This window comes from Kogia breviceps, chromosome 4, assembly GCF_026419965.1.
Source record: "Kogia breviceps isolate mKogBre1 chromosome 4, mKogBre1 haplotype 1, whole genome shotgun sequence".
NCBI lineage: Eukaryota > Metazoa > Chordata > Mammalia > Artiodactyla > Physeteridae > Kogia > Kogia breviceps.
The window spans coordinates 64,108,563-64,127,959 of NC_081313.1; the positions used below are offsets into that span (position 1 = coordinate 64,108,563).

The 19,397-nt window shown below is 40.2% G+C and overlaps 1 protein-coding gene across 7 annotated transcripts in view; it reads left to right on the forward strand.

Moving 5' to 3' along the window:
- The window catches only part of RASGRF2 (Ras protein specific guanine nucleotide releasing factor 2), a 244,035-nt gene that overhangs the window by 118,119 nt on the left and 106,519 nt on the right, over nucleotides 1-19,397 (forward strand). For 4 of the 7 annotated variants that reach the window (XM_059060647.2, XM_059060646.2, XM_067031237.1 and 1 more), the window contains exons 13-15: nucleotides 10,379-10,461; nucleotides 16,597-16,845; nucleotides 17,389-17,777. In XM_059060647.2, the coding sequence (XP_058916630.1) occupies nucleotides 10,379-10,461; nucleotides 16,597-16,845; nucleotides 17,389-17,777 (721 nt within the window). The remainder of the gene's footprint in view (nucleotides 1-10,378; nucleotides 10,462-16,596; nucleotides 16,846-17,388; nucleotides 17,778-19,397) is intronic. The other 3 variants (XM_059060648.2, XM_067031240.1, XM_067031241.1) reach the window with 1 other exon arrangement.

Consider the following 19,397-nt stretch of genomic DNA (forward strand, 5'->3'; position numbering starts at 1 on the left):
GTAAAGTACACAAAAACACAACCACTTGGACTTAACCACTTCTGGTTAACAACCACTTGTACAGGATGCACGCACGTGACAATGTATGCCAGACACGTGAATTAACTTACGTGATTGGACATGCGAATGCATGTTAGCATCTTTGGAAGTTTGAAACTTGAAGGCTCATATGTAGGGAACTTACTGTGTAAGACTTAGGTATAAATAGAAACTATATCATAGTTCTTCAGACACTTAATTTTTTTTGGAGTGACTGAAAACTGAGGGGAAATAGAAAGAAAATGAATGGGCAAAATAATTATTTTTGTATGTCAAAGAAATTTTACAGTCTCATTTGACCCTTACAGTAGTATTCTGAAGGCTAACAGAAATAGTAGTCCCATTTCACAGGTGAGAAACCTGAGGTTTGGAGGGTTAATAAGCATTTGTCCAAATACACAACTGTGTTGAGTCAGGACTCAAACCTAATCTAAGTCTTTTATTAGCACCCTAAATATCCTCTACTGGAATTCTGGATTTTTACTTCTTTTCTCCCGGGACTGTTTTGATGATGAATAAATAGCCGAAGTGAAGGTGCTGCTTTTCTGGTTAACAAAGGAATGAAAATATGGGATCTTGTGTACTTGCATAATTACATCCTTGTGGTGATTTATTAATACTTTCATTGGTTCTATGCTGTATGAATTAATACTTTAATTAAGTCTCTGTAGTACATCTTTTACCTGATGAGACTCTGAATCAGTCATTGATTCTATGCACGTTAATTGAGCAATCACCATGTGCTGCCAGGTACTGTGTAGGTACCAGGGATATGGCAACGGTCCCTACTCTCAAGGAGATACAGGCTAGTAGGGAAGAAAGGGAAGTAGACAACTTAATGCAACAAAATTTTGTATGTGTTGTGAAGCCAAGATAAGTAGGAAAAATAGGGAGAATTGGAGTGTAGGCAAAGATGTTTTTCCAGCTGCTTATAGCTTCTACCTTATGATGTAACTGGGGCTCCTAAGATACAGAGTTGATAAAAGCACTAAGTGATCTTCTTTAGGGGGCCTGGTGAGGCATTGCTAAGAGAGAAAGACCGATGGGGTACATGAATGATACTATGCCTGGTCCTTTAAAGAAAGGATCCAATATTTTGCTTTCCAGAAGAATCCAAGTGATTCTCTCTACTTAGTCTACATCTTGAATTGAGTATAAAACTTCTTCCTGTTTCTCCAAGTTTCTATGACTAATATATTAAGCTGATTATATGTACAATTGAGTTGGAGAAGGAAGCAACAGAAAATTGTATCTTTCTGAGGGACGATGATATCATTACATGAAATTACTGTGTTCCATAGAGCCTTGATATCGTGTGTCTTTGATACTTATGATTTCAGCCATTCAATAAATATATTTATGCAGTGATACTGTATGCCAGGCACTATTTAGGCACTTGTGATATATCATGGACAGGAGGCAACAGCAACAAAAAATTCCCTGACCTTGTGTAGCTTACATTCTAGTGTGGGGAAAACTGAAAATAGCAGTATACATAATAAGTAAGTATATAATATTTTATGTCAGAGGGTGATAGGCCAGGGTAAGAAGGATTGGGCTACTGGAGGTAGATGGGGGTTGGTGCAATTTTTAAAAGGTGATCATCTTATTTTGAAGAAGACATCTAAACAAAGACTGCAGCAGGTGATGGAAATACCCTGTTGATATTTAATGAAGGGAAAGTCATTCCCTTGGCAGTGCAGAGGGAACAGCCACTGCAAAGACTCTAGAGCAGGAGGACACTGCATATTTTGAGTAACAGCATGAAGGCTAGTGTGGCTGAAGGGGAATGTGCAAGAGGGAAAATAGAAAAAGAGGAAGTAATTTAAGTGGAGTTGTTAAGTAAGCAGTGGGATATAGATGTTAAGTGCTTGGAGGGAGGTCCAGGTGGGAGACTCTACGCCATTTAGATGGTATTTAAGGACTGTTGAGATCACCCAGGGAGTAAATGTAGATAGACTGAGAAGAGGGCCATGGACTGGATGAGGAGTCATGGAGAACAACAAAGAAGAGAAGGAATCAGCAGAACAATTGGAGGATAGCCAAGAGGACATGGTGTCCTGTAAGTCAAGTGAAGAAAATGTATCAGGGAGTGGGGAGTGATTATGTTAGCTGCTACTGAAAGCTGAGTATGGTAGTGAGTGTTCTGAGATGCTTAGTGATTTTCCTGACTCAGGGTTTGAATGATGCGTGGTAGAGACAGAGTGCTCCACTATTGACTGAGCCTAGCCTACTGCCCAGCAGCCTGCATCTCAACCGGGCTTTGTTCTCTGCTTAAAGCATTTTCATCTTATGGGGAAAATTATGTGCTATACACACGTTTATGGAATTTGTCAGTATTCCAAGTATGCCTCTGGACATATTCATTATTAAGATGAGTCTACAGAATGCTTGAAAATGTACTTTTTAATATTTTATCACGTATATGCAAAAATATGGACACAAAAAGGAAACCAGAAAGACTCCCAGCACCCAGATCACTAAATAAATGTTTATCAAAGTGTCTTCCATAGATAATTACCAGAAGGTTTTTTTCTTTTTTTTTGAATTTTTGAATTTTATTTATTTTTTTATACAGAAGGTCTGAAGGTTTTTTTTTTTAATACAGACACATTCCAGACACCCCCCAGGTTTAACAAGCTCCACAGATCATTTTTGCGGAATTAAATTCGAGAAACCCTGTTCTGAAAATCAAATGTTTCCACCTCTAAAACCCTCACAATCCTGCCATATAGAAATAATTGAACAGTTTGGCTCTAAGTGTATATATGCATCATTTTTTGCTTTTTACACCTTTTTATATTCCTGTGAATTCTTCATATTGGTGTCTTCTAATAGCAATATATGTATATTCTATCATGTTAACTTACCACTTTTCTAGCTCTTTCTGAATAATTAGGCATTCAGGCAGTTTCCAGGTTTCAGCACTAATATATGATGTGGTGCAAACCATCTTTGCACAGGGAGTTTCTCCCCTTTTAAAGATCCCTTGGTGGTATATCTTAACCACAGCCGGTAAGGCTGGTACAGAGGGCCTGATCACTTTCATGATTTCATGATACATGACTCGACAGACTGCCCAAACGCTTCAAGGAATATGTAACTCATCATTTTACAACATCATCAGCAAGGTGTCTATGCAACTTGCTTCCAAGTCCTGCCAATGTTGAGTTTTGTCACATTTGTCACATTTTCCTATTTAATGGAAAAGTGATATTGCTTTCTAGTGGTTTAAATGTACATTTTTGGGGCTTCCCTGGTGGCGCAGTGGTTGAGAGTCCGCCTGCCGATACAGGGGACATGGGTTCGTGCCTCGGTCCGGGAAGATCCCACATGCCACGGAGCTGCTGGGCCCGTGAGCCATGGCCGCTGAGCCTGTGCTCCGCGGAGAGGCCACAACAGTGAGAGGCCCGTGTAGCGCAAAAAATCTAGTTCAAACCCTAACATTTAAAAAAAAAATAAAATAAAAAAATAAATGTACATTTTTGTAATTATCAGTGAGACTAACATTTCCCACTGTTTCTGTTTCTTGTCTGTTTATACCAGATGGACATTTATCCATTGGAGCTATCCTTACAGACTAGGGAAATGAGCATTTTCTTTCGATCCAAATTATGAATACGTTCTCCATTATTTTGTCTATTTATTTTTGTCACTCTTTGTTTTGCAAAATTTTAATTTTTCCCGGCTTGATTTGATACCACCTTGCTAAACTATTATACCATGTTATACTAATCACGTGGAGTTCTTATTTGAGATAATAAAGTGGTGCCTGACTATTGATACAATCCCAGTTTCACATAGAAAACTCTATACAAAAATTAAGATGTTTAGCTTTCTCAGGCCTCTCTCTCTGAAGCTGTAATCTTTAGAATTAACAATGGCTTGAACGATTAATTATACTTTTAGTTCCATCAGCAAGGTCATAATTAACCGTTGGGGCCTCCAACAAAATGTGCAAGTGGTTAATGGTCCTGACCAATAATTCTTCCCTTTTTCATCTGTTTATAGGGAAAAATTTGAGGCTGAAGATTTGACCACTCATTTCAATATAGTGCATTCATTTGTGCATGTCTTACTGTCATACATAATGGTGTATTAAACAGATTTTTCTATAATTATGGGTATCGAGTAAAATGCAGAATTAAAATTCACCTCTGAGGTTCTTGGTTTGGGCAGATGTGTCAAAATACAGGCAAATTTGTAGCACACTGACATGCTTCCTCCCTTAAAATAACTTCTCTGGACTCAATAGGGAATTTTTTACTTTAATATAAAAAGGTGAAATTAAAAGAGAGAAATTGAATTTACTGTTCTTCCTACTACTTAGAAGTATTAGGAAGGTTAAAAAAAAAAGTATGGTGACACAGTAGACCACTGACTTTGACCAGATATTTCCTTAAGCAAGACCCTCAAAAAACCTTGCTGGAGGGAATTCCCTGGTGGTCCAGTGGTTAGGACTCTGCACTTCCACTGCAAGGGACACAGGTTCAATCCCTGGTCGGGGAACTAAGATCCCACAAGTGTGGCCAAAAAAAACCCCCAAGAAACAAAAAATAAATCAAAAAAATTACCTGGGGCTTTTGTGAATATACATATTCCCAGGCTCCACCCTGGTCATAGTCATCACAAACTGAACTACAATAGCCATGACCTAGGAATGTGCTTTTGTTAATATCCTATTAATTTCAAGGTTTATAGTGATTCACATAAATTCAATATATCCTTAAAGATATGTGACGTCCTGATTATTTTCATGTCCTTCTTCTTAACTGAGTGAACTGCATTCATTTTCCCAGGACTCAGTCTCTTCTCCCCAACACAACCGAGTTATGTGCTTATATGATCATGAATATATACCATGGCTTCCAATATAAATATATTCATACACACGTTCGTAAACATAAATTCTGTTGTAGTTTAACTTTTTTCTGGAAGAGAACTCTTTCTTCAATGTAGCCGTACTGAAAATGCCAAATGGAAGTGAGATAAAAGCAAAAAACTCTGGTTGAAGTAGAATTGGTGGACCCAGAGTCCCCAGGAGCCCTGTTTGTTCACACCTTCCTGTCACTGAAGCCTGTCTGTGGAGCCTCCAAGATATGAGTCAATTTCAAAACCACTCCTCTAGTTATAAAGCAGAAAATAACACACCATTGTAAAGCAATTATACTCCATTAAAGATGTTAAAAAAAAAACCCAAAAAACACTCCTCAATTATAAATATACCATAATATGTTTTATATATACATGTATGTATATTTGTGTAGATATATATATATATATTCATCCATCGCACAGATAGGTGTGGCAGTTATCAAAGACCTTTTTGTACATTTAAATATGACTTCTTATTACATGGTCTTTTGAGCTATAGTTCAGATTGCATGTACATTTTCTTCTCCTGAAACTTAAGTGTAAGTGAAAATTTCTTTTTCTTCCTGTTGAAAGTAATTTTAATGCTTAGCACAATGAATCAGAAAGATTTATGAATGAGATCTGACATTGGATAATAAGATGTTCAAAAGTGGTCACATAAATCTTCTCTTTTGGATCTAAAACACTTATCCCAAGTTTCAATTCTGGCAGTGTGGAGGACTGCACCGATTTAGATCCCTTCTAGCTACAAACAAGAAATGTTTAATACATAAAATCAGTATAATAAAAAAATTTAATACATTGGTGATATTTACAGATATAAAGGGAAATCTCTAGTTGCCAGAAATAATAAGGGAACTTAAAGTCAGAGTAGACAGCATGTACACTGAAGACATAAAGACTTGGAAATGATTTTAGTTTGGATATTGGTCCCACGTCCAAGGGGTATTAACAAAAGGAGCGAGGGTTATAGCCTTGGGCCCCTTAAAAGAACTGAGATCCTTGTTTGAAGCCTGGCCATTGGAAGGCTGCCCCCTCCATGAAATAAGAACACAAAAAACCCATTAGGTCAGGAAAGACGTAAGGAAGTTTGTCTTGGGTTCTGAATTTTCTTTTAATTAATTAATTAATTAATTTTTGGCTGCCTTGGGTCTTTGTTGCTGCACACGGGCTTTTCTCTAGTTTTGGCGAGCGGGGGCTACTCCTCTTCGTTGTGGTGCGCGGGCTTCTCATTGCGGTGGCTTGTTTTGTTGAGGAGCACAGGCTCTAGGCGTGTGGGCTTCAGTAGTTGGGGCGCACGGGCTCAGTAGTTGTGGCGCACGGGCTTTGTTGCTCCTCGGCGTGTGGGAACTTCTCGGACCAGGGCTCTATCCTGTGTCCCCTGCATTGGCAGGCAGATTCTTAACCACTGTGCCACCAGGGAAGCCCCTTGGGTTCTGAATTTTTAAAAATCTCCTTTGAGAAAAACAAATGTGTTTCTGGCCTATGGATTTGAAATTCAGACTTACAATATTCACATGGTGTGAAAATTCCAAACTGAGAAATGAATGCAAAAACAATATTTGGACTGTTGCTAAGCCAAAATGCTTGGTAGAAGCAAACACAAAGTCACTGCATTAGCAACACCTCAACAGTTCAGGGCTCATGACAAGGTGCTCAAAATTAAAAATTACAAATCTTGTGAGTAAACGATCTATCAAGAGTGAGAGTCCGAAGACATAGTGAGCAGTATAATTAGCACTGCTGGAACTTCAGATAATAGAGTGATAACTTAGAAAAAACTGTGAAAAAGAATGTTTAAAATATAATAAAGCTATGAAAGGAAGGAAGGGAGGAAGGGAGGAAAGGAAGAAGGAAGGAAAGAAAAGAATAGATCGGGCTTCCCTGGTGGCGCAGTGGTTGAGAATCCGCCTGCCGATGCAGGAGACACGGGTTAGTGCCCTGGTCCAGGAAGATCCCACATGCCGCGGAGCGACTGAGCCCGTGAGCCATGGCCGCTGAGCCTGTGCGTCCGGAGCCTGTGCTCCGCAACGGGAGAGGCCACAACAGTGAGAGGCCCGCATACCGCAAAAAAAAAAAAAAAAAGAATAGATCACTGTGTAAAAAGGACCAGGATGATCAGTCAAAGAACCAAATAGAAAATCGAAACATGAAAACTATAGCCCTAAGTCATCCTAAGGCTGTTGTCTGTGTAACTATATTATTGCTTAGACTGTTAAAGGAAACTGAAGGAACACTATTTACTTGCCACAATTCTTACCAAACACCATCTCTGCCCTCCCACTTCCTGTGTTGGTTACCCAAGTGGCATCCTTATTCTGCTCAGAAACAGTGAGAGTGAAAAGTCTAAGGAATAGCTAGAAACTTCACTGGGGTGAAGGATCACTTAACCCCTCCTTCCTTTCCCTGTCTGTGTGCAGTATCTGTCCCCATACAATCTTTTCTCCCATTCCTCCAAACCCCACACTCATAGTTTCATAAGAAGAGGGATAATGTTAATCCATTTTCCCTTTGGAATTAGGAAAGGGAATTTAAAGTAGTTTACCTTATCCATCTTTTAAAAAAAAATTTATTTATTTTGTTGTGCCGAGTCTTAGTTGCAGCAGGTGGGCTCCTTAGTTGTGGCATGAGAACTCCTAGTTGCAGCATGCATGTGGGATTTAGTTCCCTGACCAGGGATCAAATCCGGGCCCCCTCTCTCTTACTGTCTTCTCCATTATAAACACACACACCAGCCAGCCTCATCTCTTCATTTTTCCCCTGTTTGTTCATGCTTAGAAATGGAGTCATTGACGTCTCTTTTCATCTAGCCCTGACTGAGAGCTCTCCCTTCGAGGTCCTGTGGCTGTTTTGAGGCCTAAGAGGATACCCCACCTCCTGGTAGCTTGGCTCACTGGTGGAAACGTTGACTCCATACAACTGGATACTAACTTAGGATATTGCAGTTTCAGGACTTATGGAAGAATACCATGTCCAACTTCCTGCTGCACAAAACTGATAGGAGGAGCAGCATTTATTTAGCCTAAAGAAGAGCAGCCTATACATACCCTTTTCTGAAGAGTGTGAAATCTGTGCTTGGAACCAGACAAGCAAAGGGCCCACCACAGAGTGGTTAGTTTGGAACTGTACTCTTCATCCAGTGTTGAGGGAGTTTATAAGAAATGGTTTGCTAGGGCTTCCCTGGTGGCGCAGTGGTTGAGAATCTGCCTGCCGATGCAGGGGACACGGGTTTGTGTCCCGGTCCGGGAAGATCCCACATGCCGCGGAGTGGCTGGGCCCGTGAGCCATGGCCACTAAGCCTGCGCGTCCGGAGCCTGTGCTCCGCAAGGGGAGAGGCCACAACAGTGAGAGGCCCGCGTACCACAAAAAAGAAAAAAAAAGAAAAAAAAAAAGAAATGGTTTGCTAAAAACTGTGATTACTTTAAGGATGTTGTTGAGGATAACGTTCACGACATTATTCAGTGTTTTCTTTATGAGAACCCATGAGATAATTTTCCTCTGGACTCAAACTAGGATGAATTGAGCTTCTATTAAACCATGAATTTTGTAGCTCATCATGCGGCCCCCTTTGAGTTAGCTGCTCCATAGCTCAGCTAATTTTGAGGACCATGTATAGCAAGTGTTTGGGACTTCTCAACATAAAGTACATGTGGTGGATTGATCCCAGGCTTCATCTTATTATTTTCCACCCTTTATCCAAATCCTAATTTTCAAACTAATTTTGACTTTGTCTTACTATATGTATTTTTGTAATCCATCTATGGGAATAAGATACAGTATAAAATCACATGTAAGCACATGTAACCTAATTTGTAGTTAGATAACCATAATTATTTTTATTTATTTTTTTTTTTAAATTTGCTTTTATTTATTTATTTATTTATCTTGCGGTATGCGGGCCTCTCACTGTTGTGGCCTCTCCCGTTGCGGAGCACAGGCTCTGGACGCGCAGGCCCAGCGGCCATGGCTCACGGGCTCAGTTGCTCCGCGGCATGTGGGATCTTCCCGGACCAGGGCACGAACCCGTGTCTCCTGCATCGGCAGGCGGACTCCCAACCACTGCGCCACCAGGGAAGCCCCATAATTATTCATATAGAAAGATAACTCCAAATTCCAGGTGCTTCAAGAAATGAATTGAGGGGAACTTTAAAATATTCTACTTTATTCCTGGAAGTTGAGATCCTCTATACCTGGTCATTGAAATAATGGCATAAGACATGAGGAAACAAATTTTTAAGGAAAAACAAGCATGAAAATGGCTGATATGCTAAGTAGGGGATGCCAGTGATCCAGAGTTTCTTATATGCATATTCATTCTTTTATTAGACATTGGGGTTTAGGATAAACCCTGAGTTCAAGAGCTCTGTGAAATCACTTGACAATCAGCTTCTTCATACCATTTAATTACAGTCATAAAGTACTACATGGTATCATAGTAACTAAAAGTAATTTCTTTTTTTTTTTTTTTTTTGCGGTACGCGGGCCTCTTACTGTTGTGGCCTCTCCCGCTGCGGAGCACAGGCTCCTGATGCGCAAGCTCAGTTGCCATGGCTCACAGTCCCAGCCGCTCCGCAGCATGTGGGATCTTCCCGGACCTGGGCACGAACCCGTGTCCCCTGCATCGGCAGGCGGACTCTCAACCACTGCGCCACCAGGGAAGCCCTAAAAGTAATTTCTGATTTTAAAGATTGTTTAAATCTTTTTTTCATTTTCTGTTTTGTTTAAAGAAACAATAATAATAATATTATTCAAAATAAATCCTTCTCTAACCCAAAATAATTGTAAAGGGAAATTTTGAATTGATAAGGCATAGATATAAATAAAAAAGGTAGAGAAAATTAGCAAAATGTCCTGAAAGAAAAGAGAAAGGAGATGAACAGGGCTTTATGTGTGCCAGAAACAGGAGAAATTATACAATACATCCTCACCAAGCTAACACGATGCCAGTAGAAACTGCTAGAGAAGCTAGTAAAATGTGGGAATTTATTGGCAAAAAGCACCGAGAAGCAGGCACAGAGCTTACTAGTGAGAGAGAAGATGAATTCCATCCAAGCAAGCTACCATTTCTACTCTGCCTGCCCCATACCACCCCCTAGGGCAGAGAATGAATATAGCAGAGGCAGTTTATACCTCACTAGAGGTGTAAACTTCTCAAGTAGCGCTTGGGACTGCCAGAGAATTGTGCCGATGTGACATTGTGCTCAGAATCCTTGGGAAACACATTCTAGGAAAATGTAGCCCTTATATCCATCCTCAGGCATTTGCCAGGTACACAGTTTTGGTATTTGGATATTGAATCTGTTCATCAATGTGTAATGTTTCCCTGCCTCTGTGTGTATGTGTGTGTGTGCGTGCGTGCACAAATGAGAAACTAAATTGTTTTGTAATTATAAATAATTCTGGGAATATATGCTCTGCCTAGGTTTTCATGTGGGTTTTAACTGTCTGTTTTTTAATTTCACAGTGTGTGGACAACATACGGTGTAATGGTTTAATGACTGTAGTGTTTGAAGAAAATTCCAAAGTTTCTGTGCCACATATGATTAAGTAAGTGTGATAATCCTTTCTCTAACATTTTAATCAGGATCAAATTGGTAGAGAATGTAAAACCCTGAATAAAATATTGTTTCAGTAGGATTCTTCTTCCTACTCTGAGTATGTTTGACAGTAATGTGATTGATAGTTCATGATATGCCATTATAAATAATAAGACTATCACAATGGTTTTTCAGATTCATAGTTTATTGACTCACAGCATAGAAAAATAGTTTTTCATACTGTTCAGATGCCTTCCTCAGTACAAAAAGCCTATCAAATTTTTCAGGTTCAATGGATGGACCTAGAGATTGTCATACTGAGTGAAGTAAGTTAGACAGAGAAAGAGAAATATCATATGGTATGGTATTGCTTACATGCAGAACCTAAAAAGAAATGATACAAATGAACTTATTTATAAAACAGAAACAGACTCACAGACTTAGAGAATGAACTTATGGTTACCAGGGGGGAAGGGTGGGGGGAAAGGAGAGATTGGGAGTTTGGGATAGACATGTATACACTGCTGTGTTTAGAGTGGATGGCCTACAAGGACCATATATAGCACAGGGTACGCTCCTTTATATTATGTAACAACCTAGGTAGGAGGGGAGTTTGAAGGAGAATGGATACATGTATATGTGTACTTGGGTCACTTTGCTGTGCACCTGAAACTATCACAGCATTGTTAATCAATTATACTCCAATGTAAAATAAAAAGTTTTTAAAAAAATTTCAAGTTCAATAAGTAAAGTTGTGATAGCCAGATGTGTCAGAGGGTGGACAAAAGTTTGGCAGATTCTTTTGCTGTCTTCTCAGTGAGTGTGAATCATATTAGTCAGATTTGGTTGTAGAGATACATTTAGATTTTGAAGACACTCAACATGAATTAACTGGCTTTTCCATGGTGCCATTTACCCACAGCCTGTTTATGGATTTGTCCCAGAGGCTATTGCCCAGGCCTGCCATCCTGTTCTCTGTATGTTTTGTTAACAAAGCAAATCCTAGAGAATGGACTTGAGGACACAGGGAGGGGGAAGGGTAAGCTGGGACGAAGTGAGAGAGGAGCATGGACATATATACACTACCAAATGTAAAATAGATAGCTAATGGGAAGCAGCTACATAGCACAGGGAGATCAGCTCAGTGCTTTGTGACCACCTAGAGGGGTGGGATAGGGAGGATGGGAGGGAGACGCAAGAGGGAGGGGATATGGGGATGTATGTAGACATATAGCTGATTCACTTTGTTATACAGCAGAAACTAACACAACACTGTAAAGCAATTATACTCCAAAGAAGATGTTAAAAAAAAAAAGAAAGTGATCAACACTGGAAAAGAGAAAACAAAAACATACAAACAACAAAAAAGCAAATCCTATAATTTAATATGATCACTAAGGAAACTATAGTTTTAAAATGAGAAGTTGTATCAATAACTCTCTATAGCTGTCTATATTAATGCTTTTGTCTCTACATACTTTTTTGTTTCCAAATTCAAAAATTGTTTTGGGAGGATTTTCAAGCTAACCAAATTGTTCCCTACTCTCAGTTTTTGGTTATTTGCAGTCCAAATTCTAAGAATAAAATGTATTTTTAAAAGCAGTCCTGTTATATCTTTCCAAAAAAGTTACATGAAACTAAGAAAATGTTTGTCTTCCATGCTTTTTTATGTAGACTTTTTTTAGGTCTGAGCTGTTTAAGACAAAGAAACAACATCAGCTTTTCTCTTCTGATAGGTATTAATTGTAATTAGCATCATTCCAATGGTATAAACTTTCAAACTTAATTATTGTATCAGATGAAGGCAGAGTACATTATACTAGTGCCATAATTACTACAGAAAAAATATAAAAGGATGATACTGTTTTAAATTGCTAGTCAAATTTTAAAATATTTTGAGTAGGGTCATTTAAAAACTCAGGCAGATTCCTTTAGCATTCAGTTTTCTAGGTTTTAAATTTAGTATAGTTTAAAAAAAACAAGTCAGTTAAAAATGTACAATACTAAAATTAAAACCAAGTATGGAATATTAAGTCAAAAGTTTCAAATTATGACTTAATTTTTAAGTTCACATCACCAGATTAGTTTTCTTATTAGTTTTCTACCATAGTAGTCTTATTTTAATATTTCACAAAATAATATATATTATCTTAATTCCTTATTAAGAGTACTTTCATGAAGCTTAGACAGCCATGAAAGTCCAATCTGCTTTAGAATGAGAATAAGTTGGACTTGGTGGCCAAGTTATAAGCTACTAAGCCTTCGGGCAGCTGCACACCCACTATGTATACATTTTGTTCACTTTAAAAATTAGAACGGAGAAAAACTTTAGTTTTGTGCCTGACCAAGTTACGGCTGGCTCCTGAATGCATCTTCTTTCCTCTGTGATGGCAGTTTGACTAATGCCCATGTCCAATCTCATTTGTATTTGATATAATTGCCTCCTGTACAGACCAAGACTTTCCTGCGTTTGGGTGCACAGGGAGGGTCACTGCAATGAGTTGGAACCACTCTCTTGGGAGGACAGAAACCTGTGTCGCGGGCTGTAGGGATTTCCTATTGGAGCCACACATGTTTGGATGCCCATCTGTACTCTACTAGATATATTCCCAAGGCAGAGTTTCATGTATTTCTTATCTTTCGTCCTTATATTTTTCCCTGCTTCATTGAGCCTGGTTCTCCTCAGTCAGAAAAAAGAGGATGATTTTGCAATTTCTGTTCCTGCTGATAGTCTCCTCCATGGCACTATTCTACCCTAAATTCTGTATTCTTGCCTCCTTGCACATCTCTCTGGCTACATGCAAAGAGAAAAAAAAAAAAGATGTTTTACAGAATTAAAAGAAAAAATTATCCTACCCTAATGGCATTACTTTGCAGGCACTTCCTTTTAAAACTTACTAATACAATAGATGATTTGGGTTTGATGTCTCAAAATTACTTTTTTAAGTGTTTACCAAAAAGGAGGTGTTATTATCATAGGAGGCTTAAGTAATGCATTGTATCTTCTTGAGGGTCCCTTAGGAAATTAAGATTTCATTCAATGTAATAAAAGAAAATTAAATAATTTCATAATATTTAATTTCTTTAAATGAAAATGTAGTCATAATTTTGAAGAGAATTAGTCAGTTTCAATTTCATGTTGGTTACAATGTATTTTTTCCTCCTATGTTTGGTTAAAGTAATTATAGTCAAAAGATGCAAAGCTCAAAACTATGAATAGAATGCAAAATCATGACATTTATTAGGTGATTATATCCCTTTAAGTGATGTTTTATGTATATAGGCTAACGTTTGCTTTCTTTTAATAATAGTTGCCCTCAGTTTTCTTAGAAAATAGAAATTTTAGGTGGGAAAATGGTGGGAGAGAAAGTGATTACCTCGATTAGCCATCCTCTAGACAGACTGGTTGATTCATAAAAGTTTCTAAGGTCTTTTAACAAATGAGAAAGGTTAAGAACCAGAAAAGTAAAGTTGGCTGAGGGTCACATACTAAGTGCAAAAAAGAGCCATGCTATTTTCAAGAATCTCAGAAGATGCACTTATGTATTTTCGAGATCAGTGACATGACTAAAACTAACAGGCCACCCATAGTTCCTCACCAGAAGTAAGCTACTCATTTAAAATGCTCTTTCAAGCCTGCAAATGAAGTCCTTCCATCTGCACTGAGCTTACTTTGGGGTGGAACGTTTCCAAGAGCAAGCTAAGGAAGCTATTGATTTCTTTTTATCCCAGAGAAAATAAATATATAACTTAAAATCCCTTGAAGTGCTGAAAGGGCTAATTAAGGACACTCACAACAAGCCAGCTGATTCTTAGCAAGCAGCTGCCTCACTGAACATCACTGGCCCTGTAGTGTATCCTTTAATCAAGTGGTGAAATCCAGGACTTCACTGACTCTCTGTTCTGACATGCTGCCATGAAGGGGGACATGGCGTCTCAGATGGGAATGTGAAGGCTACGGGCAGTCCTAGCGAAGGTATGCATTTCTTTGAGCCCCACTTGGATTCAGCCTCAGCTTCCAAGCTTTTCATCTTATGAACTTGGCCTCTATGCCAGCTTCTTTTGCCCTTTCTAACAAAGGTGCACCATGGGCTGATAGCTCTGAGCACAGCCAAGGATCTTGAGGGCTGCCATGTGAATCTTCCCTCCAGTTTGCTGTCCACCTGGAGAGGCTGCCGCAGGCTTCCAGTGCAAGGGCCTCAGGGGATGGGTTGAGGAGCAGCCAGGTGGGAGGCTTTAGAGGATGAGAAAAGCTCAGCATTGCAGGTGAGCAGGTGGGTACTGTTCAGCGGAAATCTTTAGAAGAGTTGACTGCCTATATTACAGCCATTACTTTTTTTATGAAGACATTTTTAACACTGCAGAATATTGAAAATGTAAGGAAAACACAACATTTCACACAATTTATGGATTAAATTGTAATCAGAAAATGGTTGGCCTTGGGCTTCCCTGGTGGCGCAGTGGTTGAGAGCCCGCCTGCTGATGAAGGGGACACGGGTTCTTGCCCCGGTCTGGGAAGATCCCACATGCCGCGGAGCGGCTGGGCCTGTGAGCCATGGCCGCTGAGCCTGCGCGTCCGGAGCCTGTGCTCCGCAACGGGAGAGGCCACAACAGTGAGAGGCCCGTATATTGAAAAAAAAGGTTGGCCTTAAATTCATTTATCAGCCAGAAAGAATGAAATGGATTAAGCATTCATTTTCTAACATTCAAGAAGTTAGAAAAAGAATGACAAAATCAACTGTAGGAAAGTGTAGGAAGGAGATAACTAAGATAAGAATGGAAATTAATAAATTAAAATATAGAAAAACAGTAGAATTGAGCAATCAAAGAGCTGGTTCCAGAGGGAAAATACCTAATAATATAATCTATTAATCAAGAAAAAAGGGGGAAAGCACAGATGTACAAAATTAGAAGTGAGAAAAAGAGATAACCACAGATAACAGCAGTGATATTTGGGTCTCCTCTTCCTCCCCAACCCTCTGTGGGGAGAACATCACCCACTACTTTTTTTTTTTTTTTTTTTTTGCTGTACGCAGGCGTCTCACTGTTGTGGCCTCTCCCATTGCAGAGCACAGGCTCCGGACACGCAGGCTCAGTGGCCATGGCTCACGGGCCTAGCTGCTCCGCAGCATGTGGGATCTTCCCGGACCGGGGCACGAACCTGTGTCCCCTGCATCGGCAGGCGGACTCTCAACCACTGTGCCACCAGGGAAGCCTACCTGCTACTTTTTATTCTGATATTCTGCTACTTCTGATATTCTGATTTGAGGGCATAAACAGTGCCCCTCCTAAATAGGGCTTTGGCTTTAATTTCCTAATGAAACATGATTGAACCAGAGAAAGAAGTGAAGGGTAGCAGAATATGCCATCCTATAATATGCCTCTGTGACATATTGATTATGTTGAGCTATAGGCACTTGAAAAACAGCAAATGCAGAGAGAGGATTTTTCTGAATTCTTCTTATCTGCCTAAAGACAGATTCTCCAAAAGGAACTCAGTTGTCATAAATCCCCTTCCCAGGAGTTTCACCAACCATGGAAGATTGACAGTTATCACAGGAGAGAATAGATGTCGACATCACACCCAGGCAAAGTGTCACAAACTATCATACCTTCCATCTATTCTAAGGGTTCATTCATCTTTCCTAAAAATCATTTACTCTCCCTTGAGAGGCCTACGTACCCCCTACCTTCCTTCTCCTATAAGATGGTATTTAAGTCTGAGTTCTAAGCCACCTCTGTGAGTTTCTCATTTTCCCCTGGTTATCTCCCATGTATACGTGAGGTATACATGTTAATAAACTTGTTTATTTTTCTCTTGTTAATCTGTCTTTTATCACAGGGTCTCAGCCAACAACTCAGGAGGGTAGAGGGAAAATTATTTTTCCTCCCCTGCAGAAGGAATTCACAGAGTGAAATGAACTATTAACGTCTCCACAATTAATTCTGAACTTCCTAAATTATAATGGCACGTTAGATGTTTCTACAGCCCTGCTTTGTTGTATGTAATATGTCCTATCACATCTTTCATCAAATGTAAGGGGAAGCACAGACACGAGTATATATTTACAAATATTGAGATACTCAGGGGCTGAGAGGCAAGCCGCGCCCTGGTTTTGTCCTCATGTTCCTGCCTTGTGCGTAGGTCTGATGCCCGTCTTCACAAGGATGACACTGACATTTGCTTCAGTAAAACACTCAACTCCTGCAAAGTGCCCCAGATCCGTTATGCCAGTGTGGAGCGCCTGTTGGAGCGACTGACAGACCTGCGGTTTCTTAGTATCGATTTCCTCAATACCTTTCTGCACACCTATCGGATTTTCACGACGGCAGCCGTGGTGCTGGGGAAACTTTCTGACATATACAAGAGGCCTTTCACCTCTATCCCCGTCAGGTAGGCCTGGCACTAGCCTGTGATGAAAGTGTGGCCCACCTGGTCCCTGGGTCTCTGTGCAGATGGGCAGCCCTGCTCTGCAGGGCACTGGCTTGCCTTTGAACTTGCCAGTCCCCACCAGTAGAAGGTGGGGGGGGAGTCGAGGTCACAGATAGTTCCCAAGGGAAGCAGTTGAAGTTTCCAAGTGACCGTTGCTTGCCCTGTGAATATTTGGAAGATAACTCTATTGTTTGGGGCTTTTCTTTCTCCTTTTTTGTTAAATTGCAGGCCCTGATTCAGTAGGTCTGGAGTGGAGCCCGTTACCAGTGTTACTTGTCTTTGGACCACAGTTTAGTAGCAGGGGATTAGACTAAGCCTAAATAGTGTCTGTGTTCCTTTGGCAAGTGTGTGGTATACATGCAGCATTTAAATGAAGGTGAATCCAGCAACAGAAGTGTGATGATATTGTGGCCTTTTAATGTAGGGAGCATGTTCTTGAATGACATCAGGGGACTCATTTTCACTTGGCTACAACCTGTTAATAGCTTTTACTCTTATTTTTAGGTCCTTGGAATTGTTTTTCGCTACCAGCCAGAACAGCAGAGGTGAACACTTGGTGGATGGCAAATCCCCGCGCCTGTGTCGCAAATTCTCTTCCCCACCACCACTGGCTGTGTCCAGAACGTCCTCCCCAGTGAGGGCCAGAAAGTTGTCCTTGACTTCTCCCTTGAACTCAAGGATAGGAGCATTGGACCTGACCACCTCCTCGGCGTGCAACAGTCCTACAACCACTCACAGCCCTGCTGCATCCCCACCACCACACACTGGTAAAGTACCACTGGATCTTAGCCGAGGCCTTTCTTCTCCAGAACAAAGCCCAGGATCTGTAGAAGAGCATGTAGATAACCCCCGCGTGGATCTGTGTAACAAGCTAAAACGAAGTATTCAAAGAGGTATTATCCAGCTGCCATACCCCGCATTTGCTGGCCCCCTGTTTCCCCACCATTCCTTCTGGAGCCCTAGTTTCCTTTCTTTACAACTTTCCTACTTCTGCACAGAAAATAGAATGAATACAATGGCTAGTTAGAAGAGAAAATTCCTGTAGTTCCCTCTAGCCTTTGTGGAAGGAGAGCAAGGTTAGCCGCCTTCTATGATAAAAGGCTAATTGAGGTCAGTTGTCTATGGAAGAATGGTGTCATCTAAAGGGTTATCACTGGAAGGTTCTTGGTGGAATTAAGGCTGGTTGGCTAAAGAGCATAGCATGATATTTGGCATAGAGATAGGTTGCCATGGTCCTCGTCCATGACCTTGAGCCTCAGAGCCTTCTCCTTCTCCAGTGTCTACCTTAAGCACCTGTAGCTTCCAGCCTTTCCCTGCTAATGTGACGACATAGCCTGGAAGCTAGGTCATTAAGATGACTTCTTCAGTTTAGTTTTCAAGGCAACGCTCTCTATTACAACAGAGATATAGGAAGAAAAGTTAAGTCTGAGACAGTGTTCATTGTCCATGACACAACCAATGTGGTTTCTGAAAATGTGAATTAAATCATCTGGTTTCCTGATGAGACTCTCTAATGACTTCCTATCACACTTAGAATAAAGCACATTGGTATTCCCAAGGCCTTCAGATCCTATGAGACTTGGATGCTGTCTCTCTCTTTAACCCCTGCTCCTGCCACACTCCCTCATTTGCTAGGCTACAGTCGCATTGATTTCCTTTTTGTGTCTCAGAAACACCTGGGTCATTTCTGCCTCAGGGCCTTTGCACTTGTTTATCCCTCTGCCTGGACAGTCTTCCCATATAAGCTCGTGAGATCAGCAACCTTGTCTGTCTTGTTCAACTCTGTACTGTCAGTGCCTTGGCCAGTGCCTGGCAGGTAGTAAATTTTTGTTAAATGAATAAATCAAGCAAAACACTCAGGGGACTAATCAAGGATTCCTGTGGCACATTTCCCTACCCTCCTCAGCTTGGTACAACATAGAGATTGGAAGAGGTGATCCTTGTTCTTTTATTAATCCAGTGTTTTTTCTGTGATGAAAATAAAAAAATATTTCATGGCCAAGTTAGCAAATAGCTTTTTTTTTTTTTTTACTATATAGTAACTGATTTCTTTACTGATAACATAATAAAAAACTGGGCAATAAGTCAGACAAAGTGTCCAGATTTTAAAGAGGATCACCCAGATGGAAGCATAGACCCCTGCTTTTCTACCTGCTTCAAGATTCTTTGTAGTTTCTAGCTCAGATCACTTAAATAAGCTTTCTGAGTGAAGTACTTAATGGAATTTTAACTGGAGCAGTTGTCATCAAAAGGAACACCCAATTAAACAAGAAATTCTTGAAACTGACACATTAGCAACTAAGGAGGATGAACGGGGAAGATAATTAAAAAGTCATTAGAACAACAACCTTTAGTAGAATCAGGATGGATTTTTCTTGGGAATAATGAGGTGATGCACAAGGTGACAGGTGCATCTGGGGTTTGATCCAGGCCAGTGCTTGGGAATCTCCATGGTGGGAATGACTTTGGGAGGCTTATCTCAAACCTCCCTTCTTTCCCAGAATATGGAAAGT